The sequence below is a fragment of the Coffea arabica genome, chromosome 8c (genome assembly GCF_036785885.1).
Source record: "Coffea arabica cultivar ET-39 chromosome 8c, Coffea Arabica ET-39 HiFi, whole genome shotgun sequence".
NCBI lineage: Eukaryota > Viridiplantae > Streptophyta > Magnoliopsida > Gentianales > Rubiaceae > Coffea > Coffea arabica.
In genome coordinates this window covers 1371748-1389258 of record NC_092325.1, presented here as the reverse complement: position 1 = coordinate 1389258, position 17511 = coordinate 1371748, and the positions used below count along the sequence as shown (strand labels likewise).

Genomic DNA, 17511 nt, shown 5'->3' with positions numbered 1-17511 from the left:
CTAAATTTTCGACTATATTTTTTTCATGAATCCATCACGTGATCCATATATACATGGTCATTGTTTTAAAGCTAAAAATTTAAATTTTATTTATAGTTAATAAGTGACTTGATTCATATTCACTTTTATCTCAAAAAAAGGAAGATTTGAATTGAACTATATTCATTTTTTTTTTTGCAAAAAAGTAAAGATTTGACTCGATCTATATTTATTTTTGCCAGTAAAATTTTAGATCAGAATCAAATTTTGCTAACTTAAATTTATGAGGGGCATAAAGTTATTATTTTAAAGGGATAATTTCAGAGGTTTCTGATTATTTGACTGGCCTCCCTCCAGGTTTCAAAATTTATGCTAATCTCCCCTGAGATTAATTATCTTGTAACACTAAGACCAACCAATAATTAAAAAGTAATATTAAAAGAGAGACAATAATATGATTTCATCATTACCCTTCATATACTGTACTATTTAATTAATATAATACCAACCCACACATTAAAGAAGAATACTAAAATTTGCTGTTTATCATTAGGGATAAAATCATATATAGAATAAAAAAAATATACCATTTTATATTTTTTTACTTAATATAATATCCAAATTACTCTTTTTAATTATATACCCATAATCAAACATGATCAACAACAAATAATCAAAAGATTGGCAACCAAAATACTACAGAAAACAAATTTTAACATCATAAATATTCTTGTCAACATATTGAAGTTAGTTGCTGAGTTTTTTATGGTATTAATATTCGCTCTTTGTAATATTTTGGTTACATAATTTTTTAATTATCTGTTGTTGATCATGTTTAATAATGAGTTTGTAATTGAAAAGAGTAATTTGAATCTTATGTTAAGTAAAATATATAGAATGATATACTATTTTTGATACTACATGTGATTTAATCTCTGATGATAAACAGTAAATTCTAGTGTTTTCTTTAATGTTTGGCCGGGTATCTGTTTAATTAAACAATTTAATAGATGAGCGTGGAATTATATTATTTTCTCTTTTCTAATATTACTTTTTAATTATTGATTAGACATAAATATTATAAAATAATAAATCTCAAGGAAGGTAAGTATAATTTTTAAAAGTTAGAGGGAGGTCAGTAAAATAATCAGAAATCTAAGGAAAGATTGAAATCAAAGTAAAGCACCGAAGAATACATTTAATGAAACGTAAGGAATGTTTCGAATCTTTTCTGAACATTGGGGACTTATTATTTTTCTTTCAATTATTAACTCCGATGATAATCATCCATGCCTTGTACACCCATTTACCAGACACGTGGGGACTTTATATGTTTTTCTTTCTTTCCCTCTTTTTGGTTTCAAATTAGCACCTCCGCTTTTGTTTAACCTTGTGGATTTTCATTTCCTTTCCTTTCCTTTCCTTTCCCTTCTAATCCCTTCTAAGCATATTGGCGCAGCCTTCTTGTGGGTGAACATGCCGATGCGGTCAAAGAAATTTACTGCTCCTACTACAAATTCGTCATCAACCTACTGTCGCCTTTTGTAGTTAATTACTATTTTACTACCAGTCCAGTGTCATGATCAACGGTAATATGTTCGACCACGTTGTCGTACCTTGTTCACCAACCTCCCCAGATTCAAATGTTCTTCCTGCTGTCACTATAGAAGTCAGCTTTTCCAGTTTCCCTCGAAAAAAGAAACCGGATTCTCTCTCTCTCTCTCTCTCTTCTGTGTCCCAGAGGTAGAATGCGGCGCGGCTCAAAACCCCAACCTTTCAGAAAACCTCAGCAAGAAACCCATTACCCTCTACTCTCTACCCCTAAACCGTGTTTAAACTAGAAGAATATTAAAGCAAGCACTGCATTAATCACTCGTTAGCTCACAAGTCTTCTTTTTCTGCCGAACCCCTCTTTCTTTTCCCTTCTTTTTTGTTGTTCAGTTAGCCTCAGTCTCCTTATGCCCTTCATACTAAGCCCTTTCAACAACAACCTGCATCTCTGTTTCTGGCAATGAGCTCCTGCTAAATCTCCATTGGTAAAGCATATATTGGCGCCTGCAGGTATGTTACGTCAACTATCCATGAAAGGGGGGGGGGGAACCAGTAAGAACAAAAGGAAAGAGAGAATCACTCAAGACATTAGTGATTATGTTTCGTTTTCCTTAGCTGTACTGTGCCTTTTGAAGTGCCCAAGCTGAAATGGTTTTTTCTCTGTATTTTATGATGTGGGACGGTTTAGTTGGTAAACAAGTTTTAATTTTTATACGTTCTAATGCTGTCTGCTAGTAGTACTTTATTGTTTTTCAGGGCTTCGTTTGATTAATTCCTTTTGGCATTAAGTGCGAAGTGGGCTCTTCCATTTTCTTTTGGGGGAGTAATAATCTGCTCTTTTAAGATAAAAGTAAAGACTCGATTTTGAATAAAAACAGTTGCTTTTCAGCAAACATTCTAGTGAGATTTACATGCTGCTGATGAAGGAGGGCAAACATATGATTAATGTCTCAGCTATTTGGTAATTTCCGTGTTTGATCTGGTAGGGGAATAAATGGATGCCAATACTAAAGCTTCTAAGCAGAGTGGGGAAATCAGCATGGCAGAAAACAAGAAAACATCAGGTGAAGTGGTTGTGCCTATCTCTGGCGATGAAAAAGATCCTAAGAAACCACCTCCAGCTGCTTCACCGGTGAGGGCATCAGTTGATTCTCCTTCAGGTGCTCAAAGGGCCGTGCCTGTAAGTTTTTCTTCCCCTGAAGCTGCTAGCTATAGTCCAAGCGCCAATAAGCCTCCAAAAATTCCCACAACTGATACCCTCACTAGGAGAAAATCAATTGCAAGGTCTGTCTACTCGAAACCCAAATCAAGATTTGGTGAACAATCTGTCCCTGTTGATACTAACATGTTTGATGAGGATATTTCTATAATTCAAGAGCATGCTGAACCAAGTTGCAGTTCACCTTACAGAAATTTATCTAATCAGCCTTCACCTAATGATAAAATGGGTTCCAGTAATGCCAACACATTAAAAGAGACTATTAGGAATGTACCAATTACCCCCAAGACACCGTTGATGGCATCACCTGGTGGTTTTGGAGGAGCAGATGAGGATGAGGAGATATATAAGAAAGTGAGTCTCCGGAACAAATTAAGATATCACAGAGTGAAAGTCAAGGTTTTGATTGAATGGTTTGTGTTTGCCTGCATTTTGGGATGTTTCGTAGCTAGCTTGACTGTTCATAAGCTGCGACAGTGGACAATTTGGGGGCTGGAGATTTGGAAATGGTGTGCTCTTGTAATGGTGACTGTTAGTGGCATGTTATTTACAAAGTGGCTTGTTCTTTTTGCTGTGCTGTTGATTGAGCTGGCCTTTTTGTTGAGAAAGAAGGTATTGTATTTTGTGTATGCTTTGCGGAAGAGTGTGCAGTTCTGTATGTGGTTGAGTTTGGTTCTTCTCACTTGGGTTCTGCTATTCAGGAGAGGCGTCGAGCGATCCCGCCTTGCCACAAAGATTTTGGATTACATTACTTGGACAATGGTAACTTTCCTCATAGGGGCATTCTTGTGGCTCTTGAAGACTCTGCTGCTAAAGATTTTGGCATCTTCTTTTCATGTTAATGCTTTCTTTGATAGGATTCAAGAATCAGTCTTCCATCAATACATTTTACTAACACTATCTGGGCCTCCAGTTATGGAGTCGGCTCAAATGCTTGGCAGAGCAAATAGTACCGTCAGTCAATTTAGCTTCAGGAGAACAAAGGCAGGGAAAGATGGAAAGGAAAAGAAGGAAAAAGCAGTTATTGATATAAATAAGCTTCATCAGATGAAACGTGAAAAGGTCACAGCTTGGACCATGAAAATGTTAGTGGATGTCATATCTAATACAGGTCTAACAACCTTCTCTGGTACCCTTGGCGAAAGTGTTTATGATGGAGGAAATGAGCAATCCGACAAGGAAATTACTAATGAAGAGGAAGCAATTGCAGCAGCCTATCACATTTTCAGAAATGTAGCTCAGCCTGGTTGCAGGTGAGAAATGCTCTTTTCTAGCTATTACTTTCTATTCCTCTTTATCTATTGATTTTCACTTTGAAAATTTTTTGTCTTGGCAACTAATTGTTAGGAATGTTAATCCATGAAGGTACATTGATGAGATGGATCTAAGGAGATTCATGATTAAAGAAGAGGTGGATATTGTCTTACCAATGATCGACGTGGCTGAGACTGGACAGATTGACAGGAAAGCTCTGACACACTGGGTGGTACGTAGGACCTTTCTTAAACATTGCAGGAATAAATGCATTTTTTTTCCTGATTTATGATGAATCTTGGATTGGTTGGTACACTTGTTGATTAGAGAAAAATACTTTTTAAGTGTTGAATAGATAGTTCTACATATGGAGATTAAACTCTGGATGCAATCTGAATGCAATTTCAAATGCTCCACTCTTTTCCTACTATCTTTCCGGCAACTATATGAAGCACAAATGCCTCTTTTCCTTGTTGTCCACTGATGTTCGCATTTGTCCTATTTAGCACACTGGAATTTATGCTCTGAGTTAATAAACAGTATCATAACATATCTCATTTGATAGTCTAAACAGAAAAAGGTCGAAAGAAGGCAATGGAAAGCAACTTAATTCATCCAACTACTTGAACCTGTCATACTAGTTGTGTAGTAAAACTTTTTCCTATTGTAATGATTGTTGAGGAAATCCCTTCTTCCCCCGCCCTCACTCGTGCTCACACATACAAAGACATGTTCTGACTTCTCTTTTTTCTGCATGCTGTACAGGTAAAAGTTTATAACGGTCGTAAAGCCTTGGCACATGCTTTAAATGACACTAAAACTGCTGTGAAGCAGTTGGGCAAGCTTTTTACGGCAATCTTAATTATCATAATAATAATCATATGGCTTCTTTTAATGGAAATAGCAACGACCAAAGTGCTTGTCTTTCTGTCATCACAGCTTGTGTTGGCAGCTTTTATGTTTGGGAATACTTGCAAGACTATCTTTGAAGCTATTATATTTGTGTTTGTGATGCATCCTTTTGATGTTGGTGATCGTTGCGTAGTCGATGGTGTCCAGGTAACTTTGATGATCTGTTTAGCTTTCTCTGCTAATGAGCTCTTTATGAATGTTTTTTCTTACCTTAAACTCTTACAGATGGTAGTAGAGGAGATGAATATCTTAACAACTGTCTTTCTCCGCTACGACAATGAGAAGATATACTATCCAAATTCTGTTTTGGCTTCCAAGCCAATCAGCAATTTTTATAGAAGCCCTGACATGGGTGATTCCCTTGAGTTCTCTATTGATTTCAAGACACCACTGGAATTGATAGGAACTCTAAAAGACAAAATAAAGAAGTGAGTTTGATATTGCCTTTTTCTTCACTTGCAGTACTTGTCAATTCATTATTTATTTAACATTATGCTCCTTCATTTTGAAAAGTTCAGAATATTGTATTGCTTCTGGCTCTGCTTAGCAACTAGGCAGCCACAACTAGCTCTTCTTAAACTTTAGATTCTACTGAACTGTTCCCTTCATTTCATTATCGTGTTGAACTTGTATGATGCTTTATGTCAAAGCTGCAGTCAAATGCACAGTTAGATTGAGAAGAAGAGAACAATTTCATGTTGTTGCCTGGTGCCAAATCTTGATATCTATAATAGATGTTGGGCAGGACGCATTGCAGTGTAAGATACTAAGTGAATTTCTGCAACAAAAGGAGAATAATGCTTAGCTTACTAAAAATGTTGGCCCTCCCATGGCATGAAAATCACATGACTGGATGCGCTTGGATGCTTTTTGGCCTGTGATGTTTGAATTCACAATCCTTTGTGTCCCACAGAAGCCTTAGTGCAGTTCTTTGATTTTCTTTTCATTAAGTGGCTGACAGTGCAGTTTTGCATTGTGCAATTCTAGACATATCCTTTACAGCAATGACACCAGTCACCATAAATGGTCATATAGTATTTAGACATTTACAGTTAACAGTGCATAAAATCCTTCATCTGCTGTTAATTGTGGGAAGATATCGACTTAGCTCCTCCTAGAACACATCCAGCAGGCAATCATCAGGTTTTCAATTATGTTGCCTGAAAGTGCATGAAATGAATTCAGTTACATGCATACACCTCTACATGCTACTTGTATAATGCCCTTCTGCTGTTAAAGGAGGTATAGGATGCAATGAGGGGTTTCCCTGCTATTCCACCCTCTCATGTACCTAAATAATTCACCACAAAAAATATAAATGCCTTTTCCAGCGTGTTTTATTAAAAGAATGCAAGTTGGTCCCCTGAAACTTATGGTTTTCCTCATCAATAAAAATGTTTTCTTATGGCACCCTTTAGGGCTTTTACATGTTTACTCCAACATGGTTATGTCTGTATCTGACCACCTTCTAAGCTTATATTTCTTCTATTTCTGGCATATGAGTTGTATTGGTGGAATGCATGAATAAGGGCCTCAAAGGTGTTTATGAACCACCTGTAATGAGCTGATTGTATGTTTTAAGCTAAATGCTGTTTTGAGCTGTTCAAGTTTGTACTGCTTAAGCTTAAAGATGCTGATCAAAAGCAGCAATTTAAGTATTTGTAGAAGCTGCCAAAGTTTCTGGAGATTATTACTAAGCGGCATTATATTGGACGTTTGGAAATTAGAGCGCATGCATCTAGGGTAGTCTGCTGCTGTTATTTGTGCACTAATCCTATTATTATTTCTTGTGTGCTTAGGTATTTGGAGAAAAATCCGTCGTATTGGCATCCTAATCACAGTGTGGTGGTAAAGGAGATTGAGAATGTGAACAAGATAAAGATGGCTATTTTTTTCAACCATACAATGAACTTTCAGGACTATGGGGAGAAGAACAGGCGGAGATCTGAATTGGTTCTAGAGATTAAGAGAATTTTTGAGGAGCTAAAAATCAAATATGACCTCCTTCCGCAAGAAGTTCACCTTGTTGAATCAAAATCAGTAACAACTGGGAGCAGCAGATGACCTTATCTTCTTTCTCAAAAATCAGTTTGTCTCTGACATGTTGGAAGGGAGCAGTTCACTTATAGGTGACATTTCCAGGGTAAACAGCAGTTCACTTTCATGTATTTCTGCTAGGGGCTGATTATACTTTCACGTTCTTCATTATGTTGCAGATACCTGTGGTTGAAGAAATGAGAAGCTTACTTTCTTGCTGTTAGTGGTCTTTAGTTGAGCTAAAAGCAATGGCGGAAGAGTATCCATCTTTACTAAATTTTGAGGGATTAATGGCTTACCTGAAACACAAGACATTTCTACTGGCACATTTATGTGACTAAATGGGAGGAGTAGAATTGTATTTCGAAACTAATCTATTGTTAGTAGCCTGCTATTGCAGTAGAATGATCTCATATAAAGCTTCTTGTGGAACCACGATTGGAAACTCCATGTTATACATGTTCCTAACTCAGAATGCTTCCAGTTTTAAGTCCCTGGAGTCTTGCTACGAGGTGGCAGCTGCTGCAGGCTAAGGCGTTCAACGATCTGGTTCGCTGCTTCTAAAGTGCCTAGCTAGTACCATCATCAGAGATTCAAATAAATCATGAGAGATTGGCAAATGAGTCGAATCATATACTCAAGAAGTTTATTACTAGTTTATTAGAGCAAATCTAAAGGGTCGACAATTATCAAGTGGATCGGTAACTGAGATCAGCAATGGTTTCCACACCTTGCATTGGTATTTTGAAATGAAATTCTTAGGTTTGTGGGGTAAATTCAGCTAATCTTGCTAAATGAGGTTCTAATGTTTCCTAATTAAGTCAGCTTAATTATGAATTCATTCATTTCAGTCCTTTGATTTTTGTTATATATCTAAGTTTCCAACCGAAAATTCTACTCTTATCTTTCCTCTACGTATGGTATAGGTACATCACTAAACTCATTTGCACCATTCGTCATGAGTTTCTAATTTGTATACGAGCTCAAAGAAGAGGAAAACCAATTGTGGCCGTCGTGGTGGTGGATGTAATGTTGTTTAAGAAATTCTTGTAGACCAAAATAACTTTAGAAATTCCTCATGGATAACCCTATCCTAAAGAGCTGAGTTGCCAAGTTACTACGTAGCCACTGCTATGACAGGTAAGCAGAAAATCTCAAATTTCCACCTCTCATTCCACTGACTCCAAGTCTTTATCGAGCTAGCCAGCCAGCCACTCAATACTCTTCTAAACAATATGACTTCTTCAAAATTTACACCACTCCCTTCAATTCTTGCAAAAGAGAAAGAAGAAAGAACAGAACAAGAAAAATGGCCTCAGTTTCAATGGCTATGCCTATGACCAATGCAAGCCAGAAGAGGCTGCAGCCGCCAACCTCTGATGCCTTCGTCAAGCCATTGCCAGTGAGGCCATCAAAGGCTGTATTCGTTCAGCCATCAAAGTCCAGAGCCAAGCTTCAAATTGAAGCTTCTTTGAAGGAAAAGGCCATCACTGGGCTAACTGCAGCTGCACTCACAGCTTCCATGGTGGTTCCTGATGTTGCTCAGGCAGCTGGTTCTGACCTCTCCCCATCTCTCAAGAACTTCTTGCTCAGCATTGCAGCTGGAGGGGTTGTCCTTGCTGCCATATTTGGGGCTGTTATTGGTGTTGCCAACTTCGATCCAGTCAAGCGAAGTTAGATAAAAGTATGTTATGGGATACTTGTCATGGTTCTTGATTTATCTATCTTCTTCTTCTTCCTGTCCTAATTACCTTTTTTCGATTGATGTTATATGCTTCTTGATTTTACTTCTTCCACATGAACTCGTCTGATGATCATGCACCACCTGTGTGCAATATTCAAGTAATCTGATGTTGATAACACAGTCAAAACGCAAAGCATCAATTATTCCAACTTCTGGGTTCGAATTTTGGGAATATCTTTGTATTATATGGTTGTTGGCTCATTATTCATACATTTTTCTTGAAGTAGATTGATTGAAACAGAGTTTTTGGTACTACGTGGGACTTAAAATTTTGGTAGCAAATATTTTGCTTGACATGCAGAATTATGATACAAACACGCCTGTTATGCACCTTTAAAGCCACGATCCTTCAATCCAAAATCACGCCTCATTCAGGCAGCCCTATAAAAGGCTCGAACACAGAGAGAGAGACATAATCACGCTTCAATGCGCTTCAACGTAACCCCAACCTGAAAGGCGTAAACCATGACTCTACCTTAACATCACGCCTTCGTTCAAACATTTTGTAAGTCGTGAACTAGCCGAATTGAATCATTGTACAGTTTTCGAGAATCGAAGAGATAACCCACCCGCTCATTGTTATGAAAAGATTTTTTTTTTTTTTTTTTTTTTTTGGAAAAACAATCAAAAATCGATTGGCCCAGTGACAAAAAGCAATGCATTTCCTTTTACATAGATTGGCCTTCTAATATAAATCTTCTTAGGACAAAAGGGTCGCACAGAATTTTGCTTGGAAAATAGGCCTGTGATCTAAGGAAGCAAGAAACTGAAAAGCTTAATGGAGAAATGCCCCTTGATATTTCAGCATTACATGAGATAATATTAAAGAAACAAATGTAGATCAGAGCCCTAGAACAACCACAAGTAGCCTAAGCATATATACTATCTAATACCAAGAGCTTCTAACAATTGTTTAAGATTTCTCTTCTTTTTTTTTTTTCCTCTTTCCCTCCTTTGTTCACTGGAGAACCTTCAACTACTATTCCATCTTCTTGATCCTGCCTTTTGACTGTACAGAAGTTTTCCCCCCACCAAAAGGCCTGCCGCATCAATTTCGGTATGCTACCCCATGACCATGAATGAACCTTGCATCTTCTTCAGTATACACATGAGTCTCATTCTTCAATCTGAAACAACCCCCGAGAAAAAAAAGAAAAAGATTTCATGTACTAAATGACAAGAAATGTTTGGGAAAAAGAACTCCGGAAATTCATTTGTTCTTTGATTAGTTGGTCGGACTTACGTTTTGGCAACAGTTTTGTTCAAGATGGTGGAGGAGAAAAAGGAGGCGCCACTCAAGTAGAGCAATTCTCCGTCAATTCTTTCTGCCATCTTCTTGTCTATCTTCCCAGCATCAAGACAAAATGGTTGGTCTGAGGCCTGCAGAATCAATATAATTATGTTTTACCACGAGCAAGTCTGCAACTAATAATGTTGTAATCAGACTAATATATAGACAATCAAAGTTTAGATACTGACAATGACCCATCCCCAAGTATCAGCAAAAGATGGTACATGAGCTGTGTAGGCAAGAACATCTGCACAAATTATTATTATTATTGAGCTTAGTTGTCACCATAATTAAGAAAATCAAGTGGTAATTAAACCCAAATCTTGAATTATTAAGGAGGCAGGCTTACACTTGAACACTTGTTTGATGGTGTTGTAAATTGATGAGAAGACCTCCTTGTGAGTGAACACACCAGCTGGACCAGCCTGGGGAGGGAGCAAAGGGTTTAATTGAATGATTAACGGTGATTACAAGGGCTTAATAAATATTTAAGCTTGCCCAAAAATAAATATTTAAGCTAAATTCAAGACTGATTACCTGAGTAACAAAGATGCCATTGTCACTGAGCTTAGGCTTGAGGATGTTTTCATAGAAAGATTTGGTATAGAGTTGATAGCAGGGGCCACCTTCAACTGGATCAGCCAAATCCCCCACTATGATATCAAACTTTTCCTTCCTCTCCTCCAATTCAGCTCTTTCAAGACATCAAAAATTATCATAATTTAGTTAGCCTCATTTGACAAATTCCATGCATGCATGGGTTTTTTTTTTTTTTTTTGCTTGTGCAAGAATATGGGGGGCTAAAATTATTTATCCTTGAGAAGAAAGACAGCAGGCTGGACCCACCAACTGCAAACCATGATGTTTACCACACTTTTATTACATCAAATAGTACTTATTAAGGTTGAAGGAAAACTGCTTAATTTTGTATTTATACAAGTAAAGTTTACCATGACAGTGGAGTGACAGGTTGATGATTAAGTGAAAAGGGTCCCATCAAGGCAAGAATAGTTAATTCTTAAAATTACAAAATTGTATTTTTTTTAAAAAATTTTTTTCCCTTAATTTGTTTTTAGGCCTCAACTATATGTTCATATAATTACATGAGATAATTCTATTATTTATGCATTTGACAAACTTGATGATTTTCGTCTGATTGCATTTTAATATCACTCATCCGTGCAATATTATATAACTCGGTTCAGAATATATATATACACACACACACACACATATATTCATAAGAAGCCTTACTTGGCATCATTGATGACTAAATGAAGCTTGTTGTTATGAAATGCATCATGATTTGCAGTCAGATACCTTCTGCAGAAATCAACAACCTCCTGCAAAAGACCCCCTCAAAATTAGTAGTGGTATTCTCTGCTACCAAAGAGGAGCAAGTTACATATAATTATTTAGAGAGAGAGAGAGAGATGGATGCTTCTCTTGTTTGCTAGTTTCTTTTTGTTCCCTTTCAGTTTCTATTTCTTCCCTCACCTACGCATTAAACCTAGTATGTGACTGTGTGTGTATGGTGTATGCTTGGATTTGCTAATTTCTTCTTGACGACAACAGAGGATGCTTCTATGAATTTTCAACTGGCAGAGGAGATGGACAAAACCAAAATAGTGGTCTTAGTGGTCTTGGTGGATGGATGGACCCCATCCACATAAAATGACACAGATGATGATTTGTCCAGGTTCTGATTAGGGATTAGCCAACTCGTTTCTTCTTGGTGCTATTATTACTTACTAAAATCTACCAAAAAAAAAAAAAAAAAAAAGAGAGAGACATGCCATGTTTTGTGGTTTTTGTTGTATTCCAGCTAATTATGACAAGATGGTGGTCATAACTATTTACAATAATACATGCTAATTTCCTACTTAAAAACATGTAAAATCCAGAGTCAAACATAAACAGCCAATCAAATGCTAAGAGATTATCATCAATAGCAGTAAACTTTGAACATAGACACGTACGTATTTTACCTGATCAATGTCACACATCACCACTTTATCAATGGATTTGTGCCTCAGTGCTTCCCTTGCTGCGGACCCTTCGCCACCCCCCATTATGAACACAGTCTTTGGGCTGCGTATGAACCACCAACTCAATTTCATTACCAACTTCTTATCATATGGATAAAATCTTATGTGATCCTTCTTTATGTGCATGTCTAATCTAATTGTCTATACCCACAACTACGTTTTCTTTTCTGAGTTGATAATTCTTTTTGCTACTTCAATTGTCAGTAGAATTTTATGACTTTGAATCATCTAATTACCTATTTTTGATAATTAAAGTTAACTCGAGTCTTCGCTGTATCTTTTGAAAGCAATATAGTCAAATATCGTTTCGAGAAAAAAAAATTATCTATCTTTGACATGCAAAACGCCTCTACAACTCGAATGGATACCCTTTGGTAATTACTTTTATTAGGTTTTCTTCATCGTGTATATCTCAAGGGAAAGTTGTTTTTTTTTTTTTTTTGTGTGGGGATTGGTTGGGGGGGGGGGGGCAGTTGCAAGAATTTTAATGAAAAGAGAGTCAAAGTCAGAGGGGTTAGATAGCAATAGGGGTTACAGGGGACGTGGAAAAGATTTGGCATGCATGCGTGATGTGATTAAGAAAAGAAATTATGGGGTTTAATAGTAGATTACTTTGGGTGACATAAGAGAGCTGGATGAATCAAACATTCATGATATATGAATTCATCCACTTCTGCACTCTGCATCTTCCCATCAATCACCAATACCTGTATACATAACATAGTCAGCACAAAAGATGAGTGAAACTATGAATTTTATAGACATATATATATATATATATATATATATATATATATATATATATATATATATATCTGTTGAAAGCATTAAGAGAAATCTCAAGTACTTTGCCAAATTTCTTGGTGTCCAGAAGAGCAATGTCCTGGTATTCGCTAGTTCCCTTGTGCAGAACACTGCAGAAAGAGAGTGAAAGGTTCTAATAACATCAGACATTTTCAATTTGATATTGAAAAAAAAAAAGGATCAAGAAACATATGGGATTAGTTAAGACTTTGGTGTTTGGTCCACTTTTGTGTGTGTGTGTGGGGTGGGGTGGGTGGGGGGGGGAATGACTTGTAAGCCTCTTTTAGAAGATCTATCCAGGCAAATAAAGAAACATTTTTTCAGGTGATGAACAACTTTTTTTTTTTTGTTTGGGTTAATGCATGCGATTTATCCAAGCACCAAAATAACATGAAGTTTAATGCATGAGATCTATTGATGCAGACTATAAGAAGCAGTAAAGAGTGCAGAAAGTATCGTAATTAAAAGGATCGACAATTTACATCACCAAAACACCACTGTGTTTGATAAGAAACTTTTGTAAACGACCTAGTCCCTGTGGCCATTGAAGCTACCCTCACTATCTGCAACTAGAAGTCCATTTTTTTTTTCTTTGTGAATCAAATGAACTCCGACGAAAATAAAGCAAATAAACTTCTTAGGAATTTTCCGTTCTTCACAAAGAAAGAAATGAAAGACGAAGGAGAAAAGCTTAAAGAAAAAAAAAAAGCATAGACATTGATGACAGAGAATTTGTGCATGGTTCGAGTTCAAATTAAACTGAACCTGTTCAAAGCAAAAGACCATCTCAAGTCATCATCAATTTCTTCTTCAAACCAGGTGCCATCATTCTGGTGATGATTGCCCTCCATTGTCATCACAAGGCGTTGATCGGGTTGAGCTTCACAATGAACTTTGGAGAAACAATTGCAATCGAAAAACTCAACGGCTTCACCCATGATCACTTCTGTTGTTTTCTGGGATGAGTTTTTGTTCACTGGTAAGAAGTCAAGAAGTGAAGAAGAACAGAGGAAAAACTGTGAGAGAACTTTAACTAACAGACAAAAAAAAGAGAGATCACAAAATTTGGTAAGCCTCTCTGCCTTGCCCTTAATTAGCCAGTGGAAATGAGTTGTGAGGATATTGAATGTGCCAAATGCTACACCTTTTTATAGCATCCAAGTAAGAAAGATTTTAGGCTCCCATGCCCATGCCAACCATAATTATTTGTATATACACTCACGGATTTTCCGCAGCCAAAAAAAAAAAAAAATCCCTTACACAATGTATAATTATTTGTTTATTGCCTGAAAAAACGAATACACAATTATGAAGCGCTGGCACGGGCCAATTTGACGACAGACCTAACCAGGTGGCGCAGACACTTAAAATTCGTGAATGCATGAGACCCAATAATGTATTGGTACGATTTACACCATCATGGTTGAAACTTTTGTGTATTGCATTATTAGCATGGCCAAAAGTACCATCAACATCAATCTTGAATTCTGTATTTCTTGTTTTTGTGTGTGTGTGTGTGTGTATTTTTTTTTTGGATCATGTCTCGAGTTCATTATTTGAACTGTCACACCCAAATGAAAATCGATTTTACGTTCGTCTTCACTTCTTACAGATATAAATTTCTTGAGTTGTATGTAGAGATACACGTAATTAAACTGAATCGAACCGTGTGATATTATATAAATGCTCAGAACTCGTGAGACTTGATCCGAGACAACTCGTGAGACTTGAACCCAAGACACCTTAGATCGTCTGAAAACGGAAAAATATTATATGAATAGAGCTTAATGAGTCTTGTAGTCCCTTCTATATTAAGATAAAAATATTTAAAAAAAAAACTATTCAAAAAAAAATAAAAAAAGAGGAGGGTTGACCCCGAACGCACAAGTGTTGGCATGTGAGTTAATTGAGTTTGATTTTGTGGGGTGATGATAATCGGATGGAAGGGGGAGTACTAAGAAGTGGGTGCGTGACGAAGCATATTGGGATAGCATGCGCATTATTTTATGTCCAAATTATTTAGGGGAAGAAGGAAGTACTCTTCTGCTATAATTTTTCCATTCTTCTTGTGTGTGTGTGTGTGTGTGTTTTTTTTTTTTTTTGGGTGGAGCGCATGGCTTTATAGGGCCCCGCTTTTGTACACGCGGACTAAAAGAGCCGCACGTCCATGACATAACGTACCATGGAGTATGGACATGGACGCAAGATCATACTAAGATCGACAATCCTAAACAGATAGGGCTTTTCTAATTGTTTCATGTTCGGAAGGAAAAGGGATATCTAGGATTGGTGCATACATTTGGATTGATACAAAGCAAATGCTGAAATTGCACTTGACTCGCTACTCTTCTTTATGATGGTTAGTCAAACTTATGAAGTATTCACATCTAATTAAAGAGTGTCTCAGCATGAATATTCTTTTTTTTTTTTTTTTTTTTACATTAGAGTAAGATATCCCACGGACATGATATAAATAATATTTGGCTTCACTTTAGATTTTGATCATTGACAACCAATATAAGTGTAGATGATAATGCTTTTATACAATGTTGATTTACATGAATCGGTCTAAGATGTGTTGATTCGTTGTAGTATGTGTTGCAATTACAATATGTCCTTTTGGGGTCAGTATTTTGGAAAGAAACTGGACACAGTCACCTGGTTCGACAGGTTGAACTGCAAATCGGTCACCACATCGATTCGATTCTCTATTAGATATCGAAAGTTAATTTAATCAATCAAACTTGATTAAGAATCGGTTGAACCGATCAAAACCACTAAAAACCTAATTAGTGAATTGGTTCACTCATCATCCCCAGATGGATAAACCGTGAATCAGAAATTCATTCGGTTCACTCATTAGTCCGAATTTAAAAACGTTACTCTGGATCTCTCAACGACTGTTCTACGAAAAAGGAAATATATAAACACTCACAGCAAAAGAAATTAGATGTCAATTTGGCTGCCCTTATGGAATAATAGTAAGTTAATTGAAAGTTGAAATAGAGATAGGGACATCAACATATATGCCACACAAAGCAATAAACATTTGTAAGGTATTCCATCAAGGCCTTGATTAAGTCTTCCCTCAGCCCATCCTTAATTTGTTCCTCAAATTTGGGTCTCAAACTTGTGAAGGTAGCGATGATAACAACAATCTACACAATGTCACCTTATCTACACCACCACATTTATGGAATTAAACTAGTAGCACCAAAGCCTTGGATATATGCAAGCATTACAAAGCCCCGTTGCCTAATAACTTTAGCAGGTAGTAAAAGATATGCATACGTGGAATGAAAGGGGATTCTTTTAGTAGAATTGAAGAAATAGGCGTGCTAATGCATTTCAAGGCCACAGACGGCAGCCGGCAAGGAGGCAATTTTTTGAGGTGGGGGGATCTGCGGGGTCCGCCCAACCTCAAGGGGGAGGAGGCTGGCCAAATTAGGACAAAGGAGAGAAGGAGAGAAATATTGGTAGCAGTAGTGTTGGTGTAGATATTGGTGTGTTTGTCTCGAGCGTGCGGTGATTCCACTAAGTAAAAATTGTGGAGTGCCCACTCTCTCAAGTCTCACCCTCACTCCTAACCCCCCCCAATACGTTCTCCTCATCCATCATAGCTTCCCCCATTGTCCCCATCTATTTTTGGCTGCCTTCTTATGGTGCTAAAATCTTGCAAAATTGCCTATACTGCCATCCAATTCTTGTTTGAGCAAGAAGATATATTGGGTTTGGAAAGTGGGATTTGGGACCCCGTCCGAATTGTGCTTGTGGTGAGTTTGGGACCTCATCCAACGGGATATTTTGGCACATTTGATTGTCAACGAGGTTGGATTGATTCCATCTAAGTTCAAAGAAAGAAATTAGGACTGAGTTCGTATGTTCTTAGAATCGACAGATTATGAACCAAAATATAGAGTTTAGCTAACTATGAGTTTGGACTCGATTCGAAATAAGTCAGAAATCCCAATATTTTTATGAGATAAATATATGCCTAACATCGTGAATCTGATCGACCGTCCTAAGAAAAAGAGAGTGACAATTTTGGTGTAATGGTTGTGGTTGCAATACTTTCTTGAAAGGAAAATAAAGGAGAAAAGTTTAAATTCTGTAAGTTCGAGTCAGCCGTTGATTGGATCAATGAGGTTAAATATTCGACCATTTTTCTTACTTTTTCTTACGAAAATAAGAAGTTCGGTAAATATTCGACCATTGAAAGTTGAAAATTTGCAAGGAATATACGACAAAGTCAAGTTGATTCAACGATCGAATTTGTTGCTTCTAACCAAGTTTGAACACTTGGTCAAGCATTCAGTTCTGACAATAAAGCATTCAGTTCTGACAATAACCCAATTAGACCCTGGACAAGTTCTGGATTGGTGATGGAATCCAAGTTTGCCAACATTAATTCAGTTAAAAGGGTGATACTGAATCTAGGTCAAGAATTACTTTTGCCCGCTTGAACTATCCCACCTCCCATTGTAACTTGATGGCTGCTGTTAAATTTGCAGATTAAAACATATTATTGTCATCAAAATCAAAATTCCAATTAGTATATCTTTATTCTTTTCTTGTCCATGAGGGCATTGTGGTCACACGAGGTTGTGTGCAAAAAGGTGCGTTCATTGGGTTGTTAGTTGTTTCAAGTAATGGGTCGGGGAGACAAGGGTAC

The 17511-nt window shown here is 37.0% G+C and overlaps 3 protein-coding genes across 7 annotated transcripts; 2 read left to right on the top strand and 1 right to left on the bottom strand.

Annotated features, from left to right (window-relative positions):
• The first annotated feature begins 1655 nt into the window (after positions 1–1655).
• LOC113706786 (mechanosensitive ion channel protein 10) lies at positions 1656–7822 on the top strand. Of its 5 annotated transcripts, XR_011820446.1 has the most exons (8): positions 1656–2040; positions 2517–4002; positions 4115–4235; positions 4769–5062; positions 5141–5343; positions 6715–7044; positions 7132–7211; positions 7437–7822. XR_011820446.1 is itself a non-coding variant. In XM_027228793.2 (6 exons), exons 2-6 carry the CDS (start codon positions 2525–2527, stop codon positions 6977–6979), a joined length of 2361 nt encoding a protein of 786 aa, XP_027084594.1. In that variant the 5' UTR covers positions 1656–2040; positions 2517–2524; the 3' UTR covers positions 6980–7822. The 5 variants fall into 5 exon arrangements, 2 of the variants coding, with proteins under 2 accessions (XP_027084594.1, XP_027084595.1); XR_011820444.1 differs by having other exon boundaries at positions 7132–7822; XR_011820445.1 differs by having other exon boundaries at positions 6715–7211.
• Positions 7578–8868, top strand: LOC113706787 (uncharacterized). The gene is made up of 2 exons (XM_027228795.2): positions 7578–7714; positions 7879–8868. Exon 2 carries the CDS (start codon positions 8262–8264, stop codon positions 8628–8630), a length of 369 nt encoding a protein of 122 aa, XP_027084596.1. The 5' UTR covers positions 7578–7714; positions 7879–8261; the 3' UTR covers positions 8631–8868.
• Positions 8869–9463: 595 nt separating this feature from the next.
• Positions 9464–13964, bottom strand: LOC113707047 (thermospermine synthase ACAULIS5). Its single transcript, XM_072063014.1, has 10 exons — positions 13605–13964; positions 12883–12949; positions 12648–12742; positions 11976–12078; positions 11242–11330; positions 10525–10681; positions 10337–10412; positions 10176–10234; positions 9940–10076; positions 9464–9823 (listed from the first exon to the last, which is right to left on the bottom strand). Exons 1-10 carry the CDS (start codon positions 13775–13777, stop codon positions 9745–9747), a joined length of 1035 nt encoding a protein of 344 aa, XP_071919115.1. The 5' UTR covers positions 13778–13964; the 3' UTR covers positions 9464–9744.
• Positions 13965–17511: the final 3547 nt, after the last annotated feature.